Below are 21163 nucleotides of genomic sequence, written 5' to 3'. Positions count from 1 at the left end.
CTTAAAATCGCTTTCAAAGAAGACCCTAATGCGTTTAGAGAGTTTTAAAGAAGACATGTTTTTCACGTGTTATTTTCAAAAGCAGATCTGTTGGTTGTATACCTTCCTCAATGAATCAAATCAAAACAAACTTATTCCTGCATCGAGTTACTTTTATGACTAATATCAGAAGATGTTTACACTATTGAACCAGATTGAAGACCATTAGTAGGCCTAGGATATTGTTACCATATACAGCAGCGTGACACCGTCTATGTGGGTTTACAGTAATCTTGTCCGTGGATATCTCACTATACATACCTCCAAATGACTGACTTCAGACATTCCAGAACATTCTAGTCATGCGCGTAGGTTCCCTTATCGTGGCACTTCGGAAGTCTCCCTCTCCCCCCCCCCCCCCCCATCTTCCCGTTAGCCGAGCATTGCACATACAAACATTCCCGCATCCGATACTCGTCAATAACGAGAACCGGATCTGATGTATTCTCGCCTCGTCTGACGATGTCTATCTTCACCATCACCGATCCATCTCCCCTCATCGTCATACCAGCAGGGGACGTTTCTCCTTCCGGTCTCAATACCACAAACCGCTTCTCATGTTGCTACGATGATGACAAGCAGTCATCAGAAATAGCCTTCTTTTTATCTTACCTAGACCAGTCCCTTGACCGCTCGCCGTCGCGTCGGTCTTAAGGTGCACTGGGGCATTACGGATAACAGTATTCGATCAATATTTCAACTTTGATACGCGGGTTAAGATTCTGACGATTTCTGCAATCGCAGCGTGTGGCGGCTTCTGTGACCGGAAATCACAGAAACCGCCACAGTCTTTACGCACGAGTCAGCTTGGATTTTTTCCCGGATACTACTGTCGAAAGTGTCAGGTCGACGATAGGTAATCTTACGAACGATCTGTTGATATCTACAGAAACTGAAATGCACCTTTAAGCTACAACCAACAAGACATAAGTCATTGTTACAAATGGCATCGTATTGCCCTTATACACTAACAACTAAAAATGATTTCCTGTCGTGCATCCCGTGGCGTTAGCTGTCGTGAGAAAAGTGCATCGTTGTTTGCAGCTCGTCTTCCCGAGGTTCCCGCTACCGTATCCGGGCGTAGCCATTCGTTCCCCGTTGGTTCGGCAGGAGGAAAATCAGCGTGCCCTGGGTGAAATGGACGCAATTCATTACAGCTCGGTGGCATTTTTATCGAGTCATGGGAGTTGGCAACAGCGACAAGAATTTCCATCACGCAAAGGCGAGGGGAAGACAATCGAATGGAAATTGCAACTAGGGACGTGGAGGGGCATATTATACGGAGGGACAAAGAGCACCAACATTAACATTACTGTATCATCGACTTTATCATCATCACCTTCTTCTTCCTCTTCTTCTTCTCCCTCTCGTTCTTTCTTTTCTTCTTCTTCTTTCTCTTTTCTGCTTCTTAAGTACCTTCCTCCTCTCCCTCCTCCATTATTCGTGTGTTTTCCCATTATTCCAATTTCCTCTCCTGTTCTGTTTTTGTTCATCTACCATATCAAGTTTTGTCACAGTAACGTAAAATAACTTTTGGTCTTCTTAATTATCATTTCAGAGTGCAGATTGCCAATAAATCAAATCAAATCAAATCAAATCAAATTAACGTAACGTAAAAGAACTTTTGGTCTTCTGAATTATCATTTCAGTGTGCAGATTGCCAATAAATCAAATCAAATATGTAATTTTATCACGCGCATCATGTAAGCATGCACGCATCCATTCACTTGATATTAATGCCTGCATTCATCTGATCGGATATTCAATTGATTATTCAGAATTTATTTGCCACAGTACTCATTGTCTTCGAATACAGCAATACTGATCTTAACGCTCAGTTCCTCGTAAACCAGGTAATTTGAAAATCAAGCTTCCTTTTTGTAACTTTTTAAAATTGATTCACGTTTCCTCCTATCATACTCACCCTCGGCATGGCAGTTAATGCTGATCTTACAAAGTGAGTCTAAAAGCTTGTTAAATTCCCGGCATTTGGTGACATCCGAGTGACATGAGGCAAAGTACACAACTTACACTTCACTGCAACGAATATTCTTCAATAAATCATACTCTTCTTCGCGCGATGTGAAAGACAATCAAAAAAGAGATAACAGCGAGGTTTGAAGTTTGAAACCGAAAGTGATTTACTTCCATGATTGATTTCTCTCCCCTTCTCAGCGGATGCGTTTGGTTGCCTCTGTCTGGATTTTTTTCGCCCGACCTCTTCTGAAAACTGACAAGAGTTCATCGTTCTCTCGAAAATCTATAGCGAGAATAGGGGGAGTTAATGGGGTCAGAGGCAGTCGAGCGCATTGCACATAAGAAATGTTTTAGCGCGCGAAAACAAGGTCAGACAACGCGGTTTGCTCTTGGGGTGCAGCCGAGCCGCGCGGAGCGAAGTCATGTTACAGAAAATATGGTTCCGTTTGTCGTTTACTTTCGTGACAACATGCTTCTCAAAAACTTGGAGTTTTGAAAGTTGATCTCGACGCGGAATACGTCTCGGGGCGGACGTGCAAAGAGGCCGGTCGCGACTTGGCGTTTACGGACCTCATTTCGTTCGAGGCTGACGGCGAGGGTACACAGAGTGCTCATTACGTCAGTATTTTTCCCCTGTACTTTCATAGCTTGTGTTAATCATGGCGAAGGATATCGTATGACGTAGCAAACAATGAGTCGATTATCCCCCCCCCCCCCAAAAAAAAAAGTAACTTTCAGAGTTCTTCCTAACAAGTTCAAGGCAACTCTGTTGCTAGGCAGCAAGTTACACCACACAACATCATGAATTGGGGGCCCCATTTATGATGAGCATTGGGGAGGTCTGATACTGGCAAAGACAGAGCTATTTTGGCTCTTAGGTCTCACCTGTCCCCCCCCCCCCCTCCCCCACCCCATCCCCTCCAATCCCCTTCTCAGCCGACGGCGGTGGAATCGTCCCTGTTGTTGCAACAAGCGCCACCAGTTTGCCCTTTTCATAATTCGTATGGAGCAGATTTTCCGCATCAGCGATTACGCGTCAATCGCACCCCAGTCGTTCCATTCTTTTGCAATGTCAGTGGGACGAGCCATAGCTTGAGAGCAAATATTTTGATTTCGGAAGTTTTTTAAATCATCGCGGGTGAAATCCCATTGATAATTGTCACACCATAACTGCTGGATTGTGTGACCGTGTGGATGAGCAGGGACCCGTCCCCCCCCCCCCCATTTCTCACGACGTGGAGTTGAATTCAATCTGTTCTCACAATTAGCAGAGAATGTAAATACCAACTTTTCAGTATGTGTGATTGCGTTTGTAAAAACGTGTTTATTTGTATTGGCCTACGTCCTTTGTTGCATTTACGTATGTATTGAATAACTGTGATCCAGAAACACCCTTATTTCCCAAAGACAGAAAATATCATGCTGCTTTATGTATGATAGAATTAAAGGCATTGCACCCAGGCTCAGACTGGCAAAGACAAACACACAACCATGCCCACAAACGCATGTGGGGCGCACATACGTACACACACACACGCACAGAAGGAAACTTGTCTACCTTGCTTGTGAGAAATCACAGAGCGCCCAAAATTTACCATTACTTTTCAAACCGTAAAATCTAAAAATAAACGACGAATTGCAGGCCATATATACCCGTAAATCGTGCGGGAAAAATACCAATGTTCATGTATAGGGAAGCATCATGAAAACGTAGTTGAGAGAGCGGATCATCTATACAATATCTGTGGTAGAAAGCATGGTATATTTCTGTCAGGTTTAGATGCTTAATATAAACGATGAAAACAAATGATTCATACATGTGTAGTCTTTAAGTGAATCCACTAACCATACCCCCCCCCCAAAAAAAAAGAACACACACACACACACACACACACACACACACACACACACACACACACACACACACACATAACCCAATAAAGTATAGGAGGAGAAGTAAAAGAAGATAATGAAAAAAAATATAATCTACTTTTAAAGATCCCTTACGAAGAGATTACACGAAAAATCTCCCTATATAAATACAGGCCTACCAAGCATACGCACACACAAACGCACACACGTACACATACACGCACGCACATACAACTACATACTCACAAACACACACACTCACGCATACAGACTACTGCATAAATGCTAGTAGACTGTGCTTTTTCACATGGTTAAACAAGAAAAGCTGGAAGGAACAGTTCTAGTGCAGCACAAACTCAATGTCATGGGGTGAAGAGATTCGATCGCTTCCCAGAAATGAAGATTGACTCCCCAAAAAACAGCAATTTCTCCAGTCAATCAATCATCTGGTTTAGGTATAGTAAACTGGCATTGTCAATGTTAAAGAAAGCGATCTCCAAACCGTATGGTGTAATCAAAACTGATTACATAGCCCTCCATGACCGATTAACCCGAGGGTTCGTCACATTTTTAGTTATAGTGATTATGGCAACATGAAATACAACTCGACTGAAGTCAAATGAGAATATCGGAATGAACGAAAACAATGGAAAGTTTATTGTATCATAAAATATAATAGAGGTATGCGTGCAGGGGCATGCGTTGACCTCAACATCAATAAATCTATGTCTCAAACTCGTTCCTTCCAGCTCGACCTGTCATATTGACCTGTAGGTGGTAACTCATCGCCTACGAGCCATCGCAAAATCTTCTTTTATTTGACGAGGGTATTCCCCGCCTGTATCCTTTCTCGTGCCGTATGCTATCTTTTTTATACTCCTCGTTAGTGAACCCGCGAGCTTCCCGCAGCAGCTCCCGCCGAGCAAAGTGCGATAGGGAAGTCACGTGATACGATGCCCTTCATGAAAGCCACATTGATTCCCCTTTCAAGGGCCTGTCGTTTCTTTAATTTTTTTTTAGACGTCTTGTTTGCTTTTATTCTCACAGTGATTGATAAGTAAATACAACCTAACCTTCAGACATGTGGAGTTTCTCCTTTCATTGTATGATTACATTCTTTGCACGTATTATGTATATATTATGTATGCATGTATGTATGTTTGGACAAACTGACGAGAGACAAGTATTGTTTAAAGAGGGAAGACCATTCAAATGTCCTATTCATCACGGAATGAACCAACCACTCATGTAGTCTTTCGTGACTACAGCTTAACGACAGTGGTGCCATTTTGTAAAGATACGATACCATTATTCCTAACTTCGCTCTCACGAAAAGCTGTGAAAACGAGAAATCTGTTAGTGGCGTCGCAACGCGTCTGACCAAGCATTGGAAAGTCATGAATGTGTGAAAAAAACACAAAAGCTAACTTATAGGAACCTACAAGTTAATCTGACATAATACAATCGGCCGTCATAATGGCCGTCATGCTGACATGGCTGCTGAAATACCCCTCACTGTACAATATAGGATAAAACACATAAAAAAGTCAAAATGTGAGCATTTATTACTTTTTTGTTGTTATTGCTCTTTGCGCTTTTTATGCTGTGGTAATCGTCAGTGTAAAGTCTATGAATCCCTTGGACAGAGTTATCAAGGAAGTGCGTCTAAATATATGTTTTGAATCAAACTTTATGATTTATATTTCTCACAAATTGTTAACATTATGATTTATTAAATGTGTATACTTTGTATTGATTTGTATTACCTTTTGTTGGATGGAAATAAAGCGTAATTACATTGAATTTAATTAAAAAATAAATTGCCACAACAGTACATGACGGTCCCGTCACATCACAGAGTTTAACACTTGAAAGTTCAAGTGTTTCACATCAATTTCAATTTCTTTATGTGGGCGCGCGTTTATATGCGCTCTCTCTGTATAGCGATATTATCGGATTTGTTCGTTTGCCTGGTTTCAATCATTTCATGTTCAAATCTTACTTTCAGCTGCGAACCGATTTTTTCACAGGGCTGTGAATTGACAATTTTGAATGATGAATTTTGAATGATGTCATAATCAAATGAAAATTTTGTCAGGCTACGATGGAGAGAGAGTGAAGTCCAATACAAGTAGAAAAAAAAGATACAATGAACAATAGAGGAACTTAACCTGAAATATTGACTGAATTTCATATTAAGCTCATGATGAAAATTTATTCGGCGAAGTCTGGTAATTGCAAAGCACTATATACTAAATGAATAGATTGCAAACAACAACAACAACAACAACAACAACAACAACAACAACAACAAAATCCAAACAAATTCAGGATCTACAATAAGAAAACGGCGCACCTGTCCACTTTTATCTGTGAAGGTATTCAAAATAATGCGTACAATGACGCCTTTTAATAAAAAGAGCAAACCAAACGAGGAAAATTTAAGCTGAGTATGAAAAGACGGAATTTCATACCGTATCAAGTGATGATCTTAAATTCAATAAAAGTAACAAGGAAACAAGCCCTGCAAATTACAAAAATTGGAACAACCTTATTAGAGGTGACCCCCAAAAGTTTCATTCTTCTTAAAAGCCATGAATTACGCTCGATGTCTTACTTTTATACCTCACAAAATTTAATTCCTAGAAGCTTCTTCTCTGTTCGGAGAACTCTGAGTAGAGAAGGAGTAAGCTTCACTTTAAGGAAAGAAAAAAAAATGTCTTCAAGAATCATGATTTTGCGATTGTGATAATCACGTTATTCTAAATTGCGCTGCGCAACGCGAGCGGAAGGCCCAGTTTTTTCAAACAGTGAGCGTGTTTCGCGGGCTTAATAAACACGGTTATCTCGATCACTGTGTTTACCGCTCGCCCAGAATTCTCTCTTTACTCTCTTGTAATGGAGGAGAGCGATATGGACACGGTTCAGCCCAGGCGAGTAATACTCCATTTCCGAACTTTGCTCGAGGATCAAGTCTGATTTCCCGCCAAAAGCTTTGACAACTCAAGCACGATTGCGTCGCCTCCATGCTTCGACCAACAGGACCGTCTCTATATGGGATGACTAAGGCATAGCGACTTAAGATGCTGGGGCCGTGTTTGCAGGTCTTTGCAGAGCTTTGTGTACCTTTTCTTCCATTCACTGATAAATGCACCAACCTTAAACTGCGCTATATTGAAATCTACTGTTTTATTCATTTCCAAACAATCACCCATCTTCAAATGCTTAAACCCAGAGAACGTTAAAAAATATATCAATTGAGGGTTGTTCAATTGAATTCTTCTCTGATGCTTCTCAAATATTAAACGCTTTCCGGCATATTAGATTTTTCTTTTAAGAAGGCAATATTATCGAAACATATCACATTGATGTTCTTAAAAAAAACCCACCCTTATTTCCTCAACTCAGCTGCTCGTTATATTTGAGTTATTATAATCGGTGAAGAGAGAATATCCCCAATGCTTTGGAAAATGCCTTATCACTGTTATTTGCGCAAAGCCTTTTTTCCCCGACCTACGACGTATCACGACACGGGGGCATGACTGGGCTAAATGATCATCAAATTGGCCACGCGGTAGTCATGGTTACTTCCGAGCATCTGGCATCCGTCTTCGAAGCTAGAAGACGATGGCAGTGTGACATGTGAATCTTGCTTTTACATTATCATTACTTGCTTTCGCTTCTTGAATAGGGAGAAAACCAAAAATAATACCGTAAACGAAGTTATCAAGCAAGGAAAGAAACTTCCTATTTGGCTTACTTTGAATCATTATACTATCGTTGCTTCATTTTTGTTGTTGTTGGAACAAACTCCCCATTTACATTCAGAACGCCCTGAATATAGACAAGTTGAAATCAGTACTCAGAACTTATTCAATTTTTTTTTTTGCTATATGCATATCACAATGTTCGTAATTATATCGTGTACTTTGATTCAACTTATGCAGTTGTTAGTATTGATCGATGCGCTTACAAAACCCCGTGTGAAGCGCTATGTAAGTTTATTTATTACGTCGTTATAGTCCATGTTCACTCACCCACAAAAAGAATCATTGTTATGTGGAGATATGTCTGGTAGTGATTGTTTTAGTTTTCAAGATGTAAAGCATGTAAAGTATTTCATCGAAAGTTTCATTCCGATGGATCAGTTAACCTCCTACTCCAATCAAGCACGATAATGGATGTGTTAATTGAAAAGCGCACCACGGATTTTGTGAACAACTGCACAATGGATAATGTTTGTATTCTCTTGAATATTTCTTACAATTGCTTTCTGCTCCAAAAGTTAACCTATACAGTTACCGTGATCATCATAAGGCCCAATTACCAACACTCGCTATTTCATTGCACTTTGTTCCCTGTCGACTTTCATGTCGAGCTACATGGTTGTGGTTTTGAGATGCAGTGTGCCAGTAAAATAATCTTTGAAGGGGGATAATCACGCATCAATTCATATTCTCTTAGAAGTGCAAACCAATTTCATATGTTCATGTAATTGTCTGTGCATAAATTTCTGCAACATCTAGATTGTCGTACGAAGCGAAAGCATTATGCTAAACTGCATGGTATTCTCTCTATACGCGATAATTGATAAGTAAAATGATTGAGAGGAAATAATTGATCTTATAATTTTTGAGATAAACCATTAACGTCCTACATGGTAACATCGTCGCAAGACGCGCGCTCTTAACTAATACGCGGTATGTGTGGCACTCATGTTATTGTTCGTCTATTCCCATTCTTGTCCTCTTATCAAAATCTCATTTGACAGACCCCCACCTTCAATGAAGGATGTTTATGTATGCAATCATTGTGCGCAGACAGCCTTGGCAATACACTATTTTTAAATTTCCCGTGCTGTTTATTAATTGTCCCCCTTCGCACTGTGTTGATAAAAATATGTGAGCACATTAACTTTTTTCGTCACCCCAATCCCGATGCCGTTATCAACAAACAGCATCTTTAGGATGTGATATGGCGTAAATGTCACGTACTATAACGTCCTCTCTACTCCCGCGATACTTCATTGTGTAGCACCGGTTATGATAATGAATTCATATTCCATGTACGTTAGTATGCAAAACCGCTACTCCATCACTCGGCCACGGAACATCCACATGTACGTTAGTGTTGCAGTTAGAATCAACTTTATACTTGGAAGAAAACAAATGCAATTGCATGGGACTACTGCCCCATCTTAAGATTTGTAGCTTCGTTCAGACGTACACAAATATCGCGGCACTGAACTTTGCCCGGGATTTATTTTTTTCTGGTCTCTTCTATCATAAGGGTCAATTAACTCGATCTAGGCTTTTTCGTTGTTGTTTGATTTTCTTTTGTTTTCCTACATGAAAAATAACTACCTCGGCGGGAAGCTTGATGTGTGCTCTGGGAGTGAGCGCGGCCGCACTGCTGAGAGAATGCCCGATACAGGTGGCATGGACTGTCTCGTTAAAATCGAAAATGAAGGAGATACAAAGATCCGATGGCAAAATCGTCCGTAAATTATACAAAGTGGAACGTGACGGATTCTGATTCGCAAGGCTGTAGTTCAGTGTCGCCCACATTATACGTGTTTAATCCTTCCGATAATGTTATGGGAAGAAAGTCAGCATTGTCTCTCTGTGTGTTTGTATGTGTCTGTGTATTTGATTTTGAGAGAACTGTCGTCTTTAAAGGCTGAGTGTTTTCATGACGTGCACGAGTTCATTACGATCATTCATAAGAACCTATATGTTTTGAATACATAATAGCGTAAAGCATCAACAAAAATAATTTATGTTGATCACAAGACACTTGGAAGCAGCGACATGTCTTATTCAATGAACATGATGAAGACGAAATAAAGAATTGTGGAAATTTAATTTTACGCTGTTGTTACTTTGTGTAATCATGTCTTCTACAAGTCTTCTGTATTCATAATGATTTTTCTACTGGAAAGGCTATTAAAGTTATATTGAATTAATGGAATTAAAGCTGCATTCTTAAGTTCTCCTTCACGCGCATAGACGAGGACAAGTATCACAATTATGATTAACGATGACAATCAAGTTTTATAAGCTATGGGTGTTTCGTTTTTAGAACTTATGATTTTCTCTACATTCTGCAACCAGGAACAAGGGTCATACGCAAAACACATTATACAAATAGATGTCTGATGATAGAAATAAGACGATTCGGTACCAGTACTCGCTAAGTATCCAAGTAACTGCAGCAACTCCTATCATTTACAAAAACACTCGCCGCAACAGCATTCGCCACCACTGACAGCACCCGCCACCATAACTACGCTGATCAACGTCATAGCAATCATCACCTCGCCAAACACCACAACCCCAACTACCACTCACGTCACTCACAACCACAGCCCCAAATACCTTCACGTCACCCATGCACAACCACAGCCCAACACCATCATATCACTCACTACCTCAGTCCCAACTATCACCCACGCCATCTACCACTACAGTCCTATACAATCACGTTACTCACCACCTAAGACCCAACTCTCACGTCACTCACCACAAGCACAGCCCCAACTGCCATCACGTCACCCTTCACCACTCTCGCAACTGTCAATACATCACCCACCACTCAGCGCAACAACTACCATCACGTCACCCATCGCTAGCACATTTCTAGCTACCATAACGTCACCCACCACCACAAACCCAAATTCCATCTTAACGTCTCCCACCACAACCCCAAATTCCATCATGTCACCCACCACCAGGGCCCAACTACCATCACACCTCCCACCACCTCAGTCCCAACTGCTATCACGTGACCCACAACCACAGCTCCAACTACAATCACGTCACCCACCACCACGGCGCCAGTTGCCATCACATCACTCACCACCTTAGTCCCAACTACCACTCACCCACCACCACTGTCGCAACTATCTAATACATCAACCATCACTAGCGCAACAACAACTACCATCACGTCACCCACTACTAGCACAGGTCCAGCTAACATAACGCCACCCACCATCGCAGCCCCAAGTACCATCGTGTCATCCACAACCATATCCCCAACTACCATCACAATCAACACCCACCACCTCAGTCCCAAATACTGTCACGTCACCCACAACCACAGTCCCATCTACCATCACTTCGCCCACCACTAGCACAGGTCCAGCTACCGTAACGTCATCCACCACCACAGTCACAACAATACTCATAATCGTCACCATTTTTTGCTTTGTCAGCACTCTTCGGAGTGTCAGACGATATATTGCCACCAGAATAAGAAAACTTTTCTTTAATCTTCCGAAGAATTAGCCCAGGCCATTATCGGACAGACTGCCGTGGTTCAACTCGATGGGGAGATCTTAATATCTGCTGAAAACCATTCCACATAAAGTCTTGACGAAACTAAGCAGGCTGCCAGCGACCACTTTCTCATACTTGAGTACACCAAGCTCGAGCACAGCTCAATGTGTGTGCTTAGGATAACAATACATAGGTATTGCGGGCACACAAAAGTCTCAGGTTGCCCACACTCCTCGAAGGAAGGGCTGGAGAGTGAATTCTGCCTTTAGTAGTAACGACATCAATTTTTTCCTCGACGGCGGACGGATAGTCATACCATCTCTTTTTAATGGCGTCAAATGATCAGTTCACTTTCTCTCAGCTCGTCTAATGATCTGTTCGCTTTCTTTTAGTGCATCGGTAACTGTATCTATTAATATTTTTTCTATTTTCCTTCCTTCCAGAATCAAATTTGGGCTTCGAATTGAACCTGAACTGCGCGGACTATCTTCCTCCATCCACGACCACAGCTTCATCCACCGATGGTAGCCCCAGGAGACATGTACTATTTGCACGTAAGTTGCTACCTTTGGCCTACATCGGAGGTGCTCGTTTAGAAAGAGGGAGCTCAGATAATCGTGCTGTAGATACAATGACATATGGAAGAGAATACATTGTTTGTCGTGCATTCCACAGTATAAGAGTATCTTCATTCTTCTCATCATGTATTCATTCTTGATTGTTTTCTTGATAAGTATTCGGAAAGTATCAAGGTATACGTTTGTTGACATGAATTGGAAAATTTGTTGCTAAAGTAGGCCTATCATCCTAAGTTTAGTACAGTGACTAATTCGCTCTGTGCTCTTTCTTTGTAGACCCACGTGGAACGTACCCTAGCATGTGGGACTCGCGCGGCGATAACAACCCAATGCCGGACCATTATGACAGCGTTCACTACCCGCGGCTGATCCTCATGGCGCCGGCCAACCACTCGAGAGGTGACGCCGCCAGCGTGAGGCGACGACGCAGCGCGTCTGTGGACGACTCCCTTTGCGACGAGAGCAAGCCCAACTGCTGCCTGCGACACCTCACCGTCAACTTCCGGCGGGACCTCCGCTGGACGTGGATCCGACAGCCTAGGGTGTACACGCCCAACTTCTGCGCCGGATCCTGTCCGTACATCCTCAGCGCGGATCAAAACTACGCGTCCATTTTGTCGCTGTACAAACACCTGAATCCCGACGCCAGCCCGTCGCCATGCTGTTCTCCTAGCGCCTTCAAACCGCTTACCATTATGTTCTTCAACAGAGGTCTTCCCGAAATCAGAGTACTCAACAACATGATTATAGAAAAATGCAGATGTAGCTAGTCTCAGATAGACACAGAAGTACAGTAACAAGACAGAAAGTTATTCCGCAAAATAAGATGATATTACCGAAGGAGAAAGTCGTGGATTACCTCCCGTGGTTTAACAAGACATTTGCAGCGGATGTGATCTCGTGAATGGTGAAGTGTTCTGAAGCAGTGAGCGCGTATTAACTCTGGCGCTACTCTGGATACGTCTACGTACGCCTCTTAATTATTTAAGACAACTTTCGAAACGTACTAGCGGTACTACGGTCATTCAAAGCCACGACCAGCGGATCATTCTGTGCTTTCGTGCGGCTTCTGCGCAACACATCGGATACCAGTCCTGTCGTCACCATGGATGTGTAATCAAGCTTATCATGATATAGCCCATATTCCAGGGATAGACCTAGACCAGACACCAGAGTTCTAAGTTTGAAGTAAATTGAAGAGTGTGGAATATCACACACTTCAAAGACAGAACATTGTACGAGAGTGTCAAGGTACATGTTCTTAATAGAGCTCTCCAGCACTGAAGATACAGTCACAGTATGTACTGAAGCAGTACTTTGACTTAACGTGGCTTCACTTACAGACACCCTTTACCCAACGTCGGATCTATCTCTATTTCTGGAATATGGGCCATGGGGTTTAAGTTCTTCATCCATGCTTTATTATTTTTTTTTCTTTCTCTCTTTCCCTTCGAGAACTGTACTATTAATCTATGATTATTATCATTGCCAAATGAAATTAGGTGCACTATTACGACGACTGCCTTAAGTCACGGCAAAGCTATCAAAGCGGATTGTTCTTGTATTCTCATGAATCAAAAAGCGATCTCTATACATGTACAAGTGAATACTCGCTTCTTTTCATAATGGGCCCGCGCTATGAAGTACAAAAAGAAGAAGTTATGTCTCACATGGTACAGAAATAATGGAAATGTCCATTTCTTTCTGCTCTTTCGAAAAAAAAAGGATCTTTGGCAGGTGGATTCTTCGTAAATATATTCAAATGGTTCAGTCCTTGGGTCCGATATTGCGCCATGTTGGAGCATGTTCTGCTTGCAGTGCGGTACTCTCACAGGTCTCTGTGTAGACAATAATATATTAGGCTGTGAACATGGTGGCGTACCACAGGTGCATTGGTGAGGTGCATTAAGCGTGATGTTGAAAACATCCTTTGATCAATTAAATCTCAAAGACATGTTGAACGTATAGTGCGTGTGATCAATCAGATCAAAGAATTGGAAGTTTTACGGTTCCATGTGCATACCTTGATTGGTTGGCGAATCTATCGCCAAAATAAGCGCAGAGAACTTGCAGTAAAGACGCATGGATGATGACAGCGTTGACAGGCAAAAGGTCGAAGTGATCATTACATGGCAGTCGAACGGCATCACCTTTAATACCACTGACATAGCCATATTCGTCTACGTAGAATCCAGTGCAGCCAGTCCATTCCATGTTTATATGACAAAACATAGGATCGGATGAGATGTGTAAAAGCAGACATAACTAAACATCTCTGTTCTGGACAGCTCCAAACGTCTGTGACGATTGGCATAAGATGCGCCAGTATTTCGTCTGCTTTAATGTTACGAGTTTGATGTCGGACATGCCCATAAGAATGATTTCTTACCCCCACAAGCCGCCTCCCCGCCAATTTGCCGCGACCGTTCTCCCTACTATGTGTGTGGCCGACTGCTCAAGCGCTGTTTGATGTGTTGAGTTGCGTAGTTTCCCTCAGAGTATGGCGCTACAATGTATAGTGGCTCCATGTTCAGAGCTAGGATGTTCATGGATTTTTCTTTGTGCGTATCTTAGAGCAAAGTTTTTGCAATCTGTCGTCATTCCAAGAGTTCTTTCCCCCTTCAACCTCCGTCTTCACAAATATTGAAAAAAAAAGTCGTGTGTTTGGTGGCATGGGAGGAAGAAATAAGGGAAGCTGTGTATTGGCAGAAGACTCATTATTTAAATCAGTGGAATTTCTCTTCCTGACTCAACTTCGCTGTCATGAAGGGGGTGTGAATATATTGATATGGATATTCAGTGCTTGATTTTCGAGCCAGAATAAGGAACTCGACAGGTAGAATATACATCCATGTGGAGGTACAGCGCGTACAGTATAATTGCTCTCATTCCTGTCCGTGACTTATTAAAAAGAAATCACATGCAGGAAAATGAGGGCGCTTGATTTATCTGTCAAAGTTCAAAGAAATATATGTAGAACACTTTTTTTTTTTTAATTACACTGCCAGGCTTCTTTAATGCACTTTCTTCTGTTTCAGTTGAATTATCCTTCTATAACTGAATATGTTTTCAAATATCACTATTGGTACTTTTATTGACTGGATATACCTGTCTTCACGGAGATGTGTTTACCGACAGAAGACAGCCTTCGTATGAAAAGTGTGAGCCTGGGTATGATTCTGTTCATCCCCTCCGTAACTAGAGGACGTTTAGATCAGGCGCTGTTTAGATATAGTGAAGGAAACAAAACGTGGGATCGGTCATGTGCATATAATTCAACTCCAAGGATGTTAAGTGACTGGTAAACAGGCTTTATCCAAGTCTAATTCTGTTCACTTTTTCTTTTTAAAAGCTCAGTTTTTTTTTATTCTTCGTCATATGTCGCTTACAGAAATGTCGTCCTTTATCAATCCCTAAACGATCATTAAACGATCTCAAACGAGATAATCGTGCCAAAGAGAGTGCCAGCATTACGTAACATAAGTATCAGCGTCAGAAAAAGGAACGAAAGATGGTGACAAGCAGTCAGTGTGTACTGAGCGCTTTTTGAGCCTATGATACCTGTTCACTCTAAAAACAACTTTGACCGTTTTCGTATAGTACGATACATGTACAATGTCTTCCTGATATCATGACAACCGTTTGAAGTAAGTGAATAACCAGATCTGACAGACGTTGAGTCCAGATGTCGATTTGGAATGAATGCTTTTTCATGAATGTTAGAAAATGTTGTGCGCCTGCCGTAATCAATATTGATTTGTATTCTATTGTTCTCTTTTGAAAAAAAAAATATTGTCTTCTTCAAACTTAAAGGTCATCGTTCAGGTGCTAAAATGTGACAAGGAGGTTGACACAAACATGTTATATTTTGTTGGTGTAGGAAAACGATTTATTCAGTCACAATAATCAACGACTCGAACGGAAACTACTCGAGAATCCTGTTTGTTGGTTTGTTTGTTTTTGTTTTCAACCATTGAACGACATCGGTCCTACGCGATGAAGATGAGAAGGGGTTACAGTAAGTTTAATTTCTAATAACTCACGTGCAACATCTTGAATTTGAATAGCGGAGTTGATACTTGTGATTACTTTCTATATATCTTTACAATAATTCATATTTCATGCAATGCCAATTCTTCACTGCTAGGCGACCATGATTAGGAAATAATTGGTGAGGGTGGGTGGGAATTAAGAGGGGAATTTAAAGATCCAGTGCTGATGTTTTGATGACTGGACTTTTTTTTTAAAACACATTTTAAATTTTCCGCTTGGACGAAATCCATTCAATGTCCACGTATTTTATGCATGTCTGTTTTAATTGCAGTACCAAATTCTTGATACGCATATCATCAAATGTCTGAAAATGCATATTCTTTGTGATGCTAATTGCTATTTCATTTCCAGTGTTGTTTCATATGTATTTTTCCTTATTGTCACTCTCTGCGTGTATGTGTCCCCTAGGGATAAAGTATAAATGTGTCACTGTTGTATTGTACATCTTGAAGATAATTATTAAAATTATGTCAGTCTACGTACTATAATCAAACGTTTTCAAAACCGGCTTTTGATTTTTTTTCCCGTGGTTGGATTACACTACTGGTTTCACCTCTTTCACCATGTGTTTGCATGTTTTGACACATATTATATGTCTGTGGGTTTTCGAGCATGACGTCAAGGGATTAGGCCCAATACTTTGTCTCGATATGAACTTTTGTCAATTCTCAGCTCATGAAAATCACTTACAGGAAAATAGGCTGTAACCCTAAAACAGAAACGAAATCTGCGCTTCGTTTAGATTCAAAATATCCTATACATCTGGATCTGTTTCAATAAAGCGCTTATCCCTTTGCGGAATAGTTTCCAAAAGCTTACAGCAAAAGGTACTTCATAAGTTGCTGATTTCAAGGAAAGAAATGCAAAATCAGCGTACAGACGACGAAAATAAATGATAGACGACACTGGAATAATCATTTATCTAGGACAGTGATAAAATTCCTTTCGCAGTGTTGATCCATACCTTTAACTGACAGCAGATAAAAAGTTACACTCGCTTATCAAAAAGATAGCTAGCTACCCTCCCGTGGCCCTTAATATGATATATAGGCCTACTGTTTAGACGATAAAGCCGGTTTTAATAACCTCACAAGTGGCGGAGGCAGATTACGAAGCACCCCCTGCAGCGCCTAGAATTCGGACGCGGCGGGAGTCTCCGAGCTCCCGATGATTGCGCATTACGCGAATTACTGCGCGTTCCATATTCATCGCTTGTCGCTAAATCTATCACACTCTTGCTTATTGCGATAGATCTCCCCCTTCCAAGCATTTTCCCCCCTGCGAGAATCACTATTGACAATCACCGACGAACCGCAAAGTGTCCGCTCTAAGAATTGAAGTTATTATACACACTGAGCTTCCGGTTTTTCATTAATACCGTCCGTGAGATTTGACGGTTCGACCTTGAATTAAGACTTTCAACGTGATCAACTACTGCAAACCAGAATGACGTAAACTTGTCAAACATATGCATTATTGTTAAACCAAATTTAAGTAGGCCATTCATCTGACTCAACAATTTAAAAACAAAATTTAATCAAACAGTCCTCTTCAAATGATAAAAGGATGAAGGACGCCAAAGACAAGCTTGTACAGATACTCGTCACATGTTTTCTTCTAGTTCGCTTTAATCAACATATTTTCCCTTACACCATCGGCCATTACAAGACAAATGGAATTAATAACACGGATGTCATCAAAATAACGATAGAGCAAAGACAGAAATAAGTATAAACCTGTCGTATTCCACCGTATGCTGGCAGGGACATACAGTAATTATCAGCAGTCCAAAGCAGACACATCCAAGGACAAAGACTAAAACACAATCACAATGTACCATCGTATATCTGTTGGAATAGTCCGCAAGGAAGTTGAAGTCGGGCCTGACCGATCTTCAAGCAGCAGGGGAAGACGAGGCGATATTGTAGGTCACGGTTTGACAGGTCAGGGGTCAAAGTCACATCTGACCTTCGCCTTTTTCCTTCCATTTTCCTAACAGTAATTCATCCCTTAGACGACCAGAAAAGAAAGTTTAGCGCTAGAATGGTTCAGGAATACTCCAGGGTGTATTTTTCTATCATGAAAGGCACGAGATGTCTGTTTGAGAAGTGAAATGAAAGGTCAAATGAAAGGACCATCGTCACGGTGAATATCTCGACACAGATTGAGAATGAGGCCCGGGAGAACTACCGTACTCAGAATTCAGGTGTACACAGCATCTGGTAGCTCATCACCTTACGGACAGCTACGTGCACCACATAAGCTTCGATCTGCTTGGTTTCACTACAGTGACATCTTTTTCCCTCTTTCATTATCTCTGTTTGTACATACATGTATGTAGGTATGCATGTATGTATGTTTGTCTGTCTGTATTTATATACATACATCCGAATGTACTACATGTGTATGTACATGTGTATGTACTTGCATGTGTGTATGTAGCCTAATTGTAGGCCTGCGTTAGTATAAATGAATTTACTATGCGTGCAATTACATTGTATGTACCTATCTTTCTCTCCTGTATCTGTTTTTTTCATATATATATAAATATATATTTCTATCTATCTTGCTACCAATAACTGAAAATTCGAACTTAACAGCTGCTGGTATTTTAGTTGTGATCACTGTGGAAAAAGTTGGCTGAGTTATCATTCTCCTCTTTTGTGTGTGTGTGTGTGTGGGGGGGGGGGGGATAACAGTTTAAAAACACATGTCCACACTCAAGCAACATTCAAAACAAACTTTAAACAACAACAACAACAACAAAAAAAAAAAACACTCCAAAAACCCCAAACACAACAAAGACAACTTCACACGTTTTCCATTGGTTTTTAAGGCACAATATATATGTATTTCATCTCATATTTATTTAGTACTTTCATCACTGGATGTCAAATGGTACTGATTGCCCAATTGATGACATGAATCAACTGAGAGGAGAGAAAAACCACACAATTTGACAAAATTTAGGGAAGCTACAGGATTAAAAAAAAAAAGAAAAGAAAAAAAAACATATTTACAAGGAATAAAACTTGATAGATATTCATAAATACATAAAAACACACAGGATCCCATAGACATGAAATAATTATGTATTTCTAATATACAGAAAGCTCTCATGAAAGGGCTAAAGTATTCCATAACATGACAATATTGTTTTGATTTGCATTTAATATCAGTTGATGCAAAGACATAAATCCAATTCTGTTTTTTAATTTTCATGCATTGTTGGCACAACTTATGGTAAATATATATGATAATTCTGAGAAAAAAAATCCCCAATTTTGGCATTTTTAAGCAATACCTGCCCATAGCCCATCCCCAACAAAAAGAAATATGTACTGCTTACTGAATCAAACAATGTTTACTGTGGTGCACGCACTGTCCTGAAATAATGCCTTGTATCCATCAACAACTGTAATCTATTCAAAATATTTCAGTAACGTGGATGAAATTACAGCAATGTCCAAGTGTTGAAAAGCTATACAGGTACTCAATGTGAAATTTGTTTGTTCTGCCATAATTAATTTCTTTGCCCGTCTTCTCCTAATAAAATGTATCTAGTTTAGCCATTCAAACTACAAACAAACTGAATCAATCAAATCTGAATTTATGAAGAGTTAAGAAAATAATAATCTAGATATCCCAGCTCTTTAGAGAAAATGTGAATTTTTTATCAATTTGAACCCACTGAAACTCTTTGCATGACAAAACATAACTGACTGCACTGCATACATCCTGAATACATCTATTTTTCATGTACAGTACAATTGTACTTGACAACCTGCTATTTCACCATGGAATCATACCAAAGAAGCAAACATAACAAAGTTAAGAAGACCATCAAGTATATCAAGGTGTTTTCTGGATGCATCTTAAATGCTCATACTGTGTAAGCACATTCTGAGTATATGACACACACATACACATATCTATGTGACTGAATGTAATAGTATAAGAACCACACATATCACAACCGTAGCAAAATATATTGATATTCTGAATATGTCATAGCTACACTGTATTTCGTTCAGCCTTTAAAATGACACACAAAGCACTGAAAGGGAGAATAAGGAATGCGTGTCCAAATGAGTGAGGTTTTTCTTCATGAAAGAGGTTGATCCTATCCATGAACTTGAATTCTAAGAACCAAAGTTTACATACAGATTAGAAGGAATGGAATCGGAGTTCAAAGTAAGAAATTGATCCGAACATGAAAAGTGTTCAGTAGCAAGATATGGTTGCAATGTGATATGTCAAAAATTCCTACCCATTTTTTTAGCACATGAGAACCTGTTTTGAGTTGAAGCTCATTTAAAAAAAAAAAAAAAAAAAAATCTTCATTTGACCTGTGTTTCACTTATTACCTGTTCTTACCCATTCCTGCATACCAATACCTGGATAAAACAATGAAAACTATGCTCATGGTTTTCTGAACCCACAAATCCTGTCTATTCAACTTATAGATGCTCTGCAAAAAAGTATTCCAAGTGGTGATACACATATCATGTATGATGAAAATCAGCTATCTAACATTTCAGCTCAATGAGCCCAAAGTGAAGAATACCACATGCTACTCTACTGTGAAGTACACACCTGTGGAACTCACAAACATTTGTGCTACATTTTTGGAAACCAGTCATCTGTCCAATATAACTAACAATGAATGAGAGCACCCGATGTTGAGTCTTCTGCACACTTCATGTTCATAAAAGGATCTACTTGCTTTGTTTTATCTCAATATATCAATATATCAATATGCACTTACGATATTGCGAATGAAATTTATGTGTTCATGTCAGCATGAGAGTGAAAGAAATTCCGACATTTGGCGTGACAGATTTTTTTTTTTTTTTCAATGCAAAGAATGAGTGACAATGTATTCAAGACAAGTAGCATTGAAGAAAATGCATCAGTCCACATTATACATGGCTGATGTTGGCAATTCAGAATGTTCTCATCCATTCATTTCACATCAATACGGAAGCTTACACTACATGACAGAAATGAAGTTCATTCCATCATGGCTTGGGGCAAAAAAAAATGACACCAACAGAACAAAGAATAAACATTCTAAACTACAAGTGAACCCTCTTAAACGTGAATTTCAACATCAGCACAGACAATAGTACTTGTTGAATATTTCATACATTGTACATCATAATGTGGCTAGGGATAAATTTATCATATTTCAAGGCAGACACTCCTATTTGCAAAACCAAATGTTTATGAATTTGGTTACCATAAAATGTCTGGCACTAGGAAAACAGACTGTATCATCTACTTCCTCCCCCCCCCCCCCCCCAACCTCATTCCTTTGGTATTACCCAGCAGCTTAACCCATTGAGGACAGGCTGACTTTGA

At 40.3% G+C, this 21163-nt stretch overlaps 1 protein-coding gene across 1 annotated transcript in view; it reads left to right on the top strand.

Moving 5' to 3' along the window:
* LOC140230554 (transforming growth factor beta-3 proprotein-like) overlaps positions 1–15274 on the top strand; it is a 47269-nt gene extending 31995 nt beyond the window's left edge. The window contains 2 exon segments of the mRNA XM_072310701.1: positions 11612–11722; positions 12023–15274. Of these exon segments, the coding sequence (XP_072166802.1) occupies positions 11612–11722; positions 12023–12516 (605 nt within the window). The 3' untranslated portion in view covers positions 12517–15274.
* The last annotated feature ends 5889 nt before the right edge of the window (positions 15275–21163 follow it).

The sequence above is a fragment of the Diadema setosum genome, chromosome 1, assembly GCF_964275005.1.
Source record: "Diadema setosum chromosome 1, eeDiaSeto1, whole genome shotgun sequence".
Classification (NCBI taxonomy): domain Eukaryota; kingdom Metazoa; phylum Echinodermata; class Echinoidea; order Diadematoida; family Diadematidae; genus Diadema; species Diadema setosum.
This window is presented reverse-complemented; position numbering and strand designations above follow the sequence as displayed.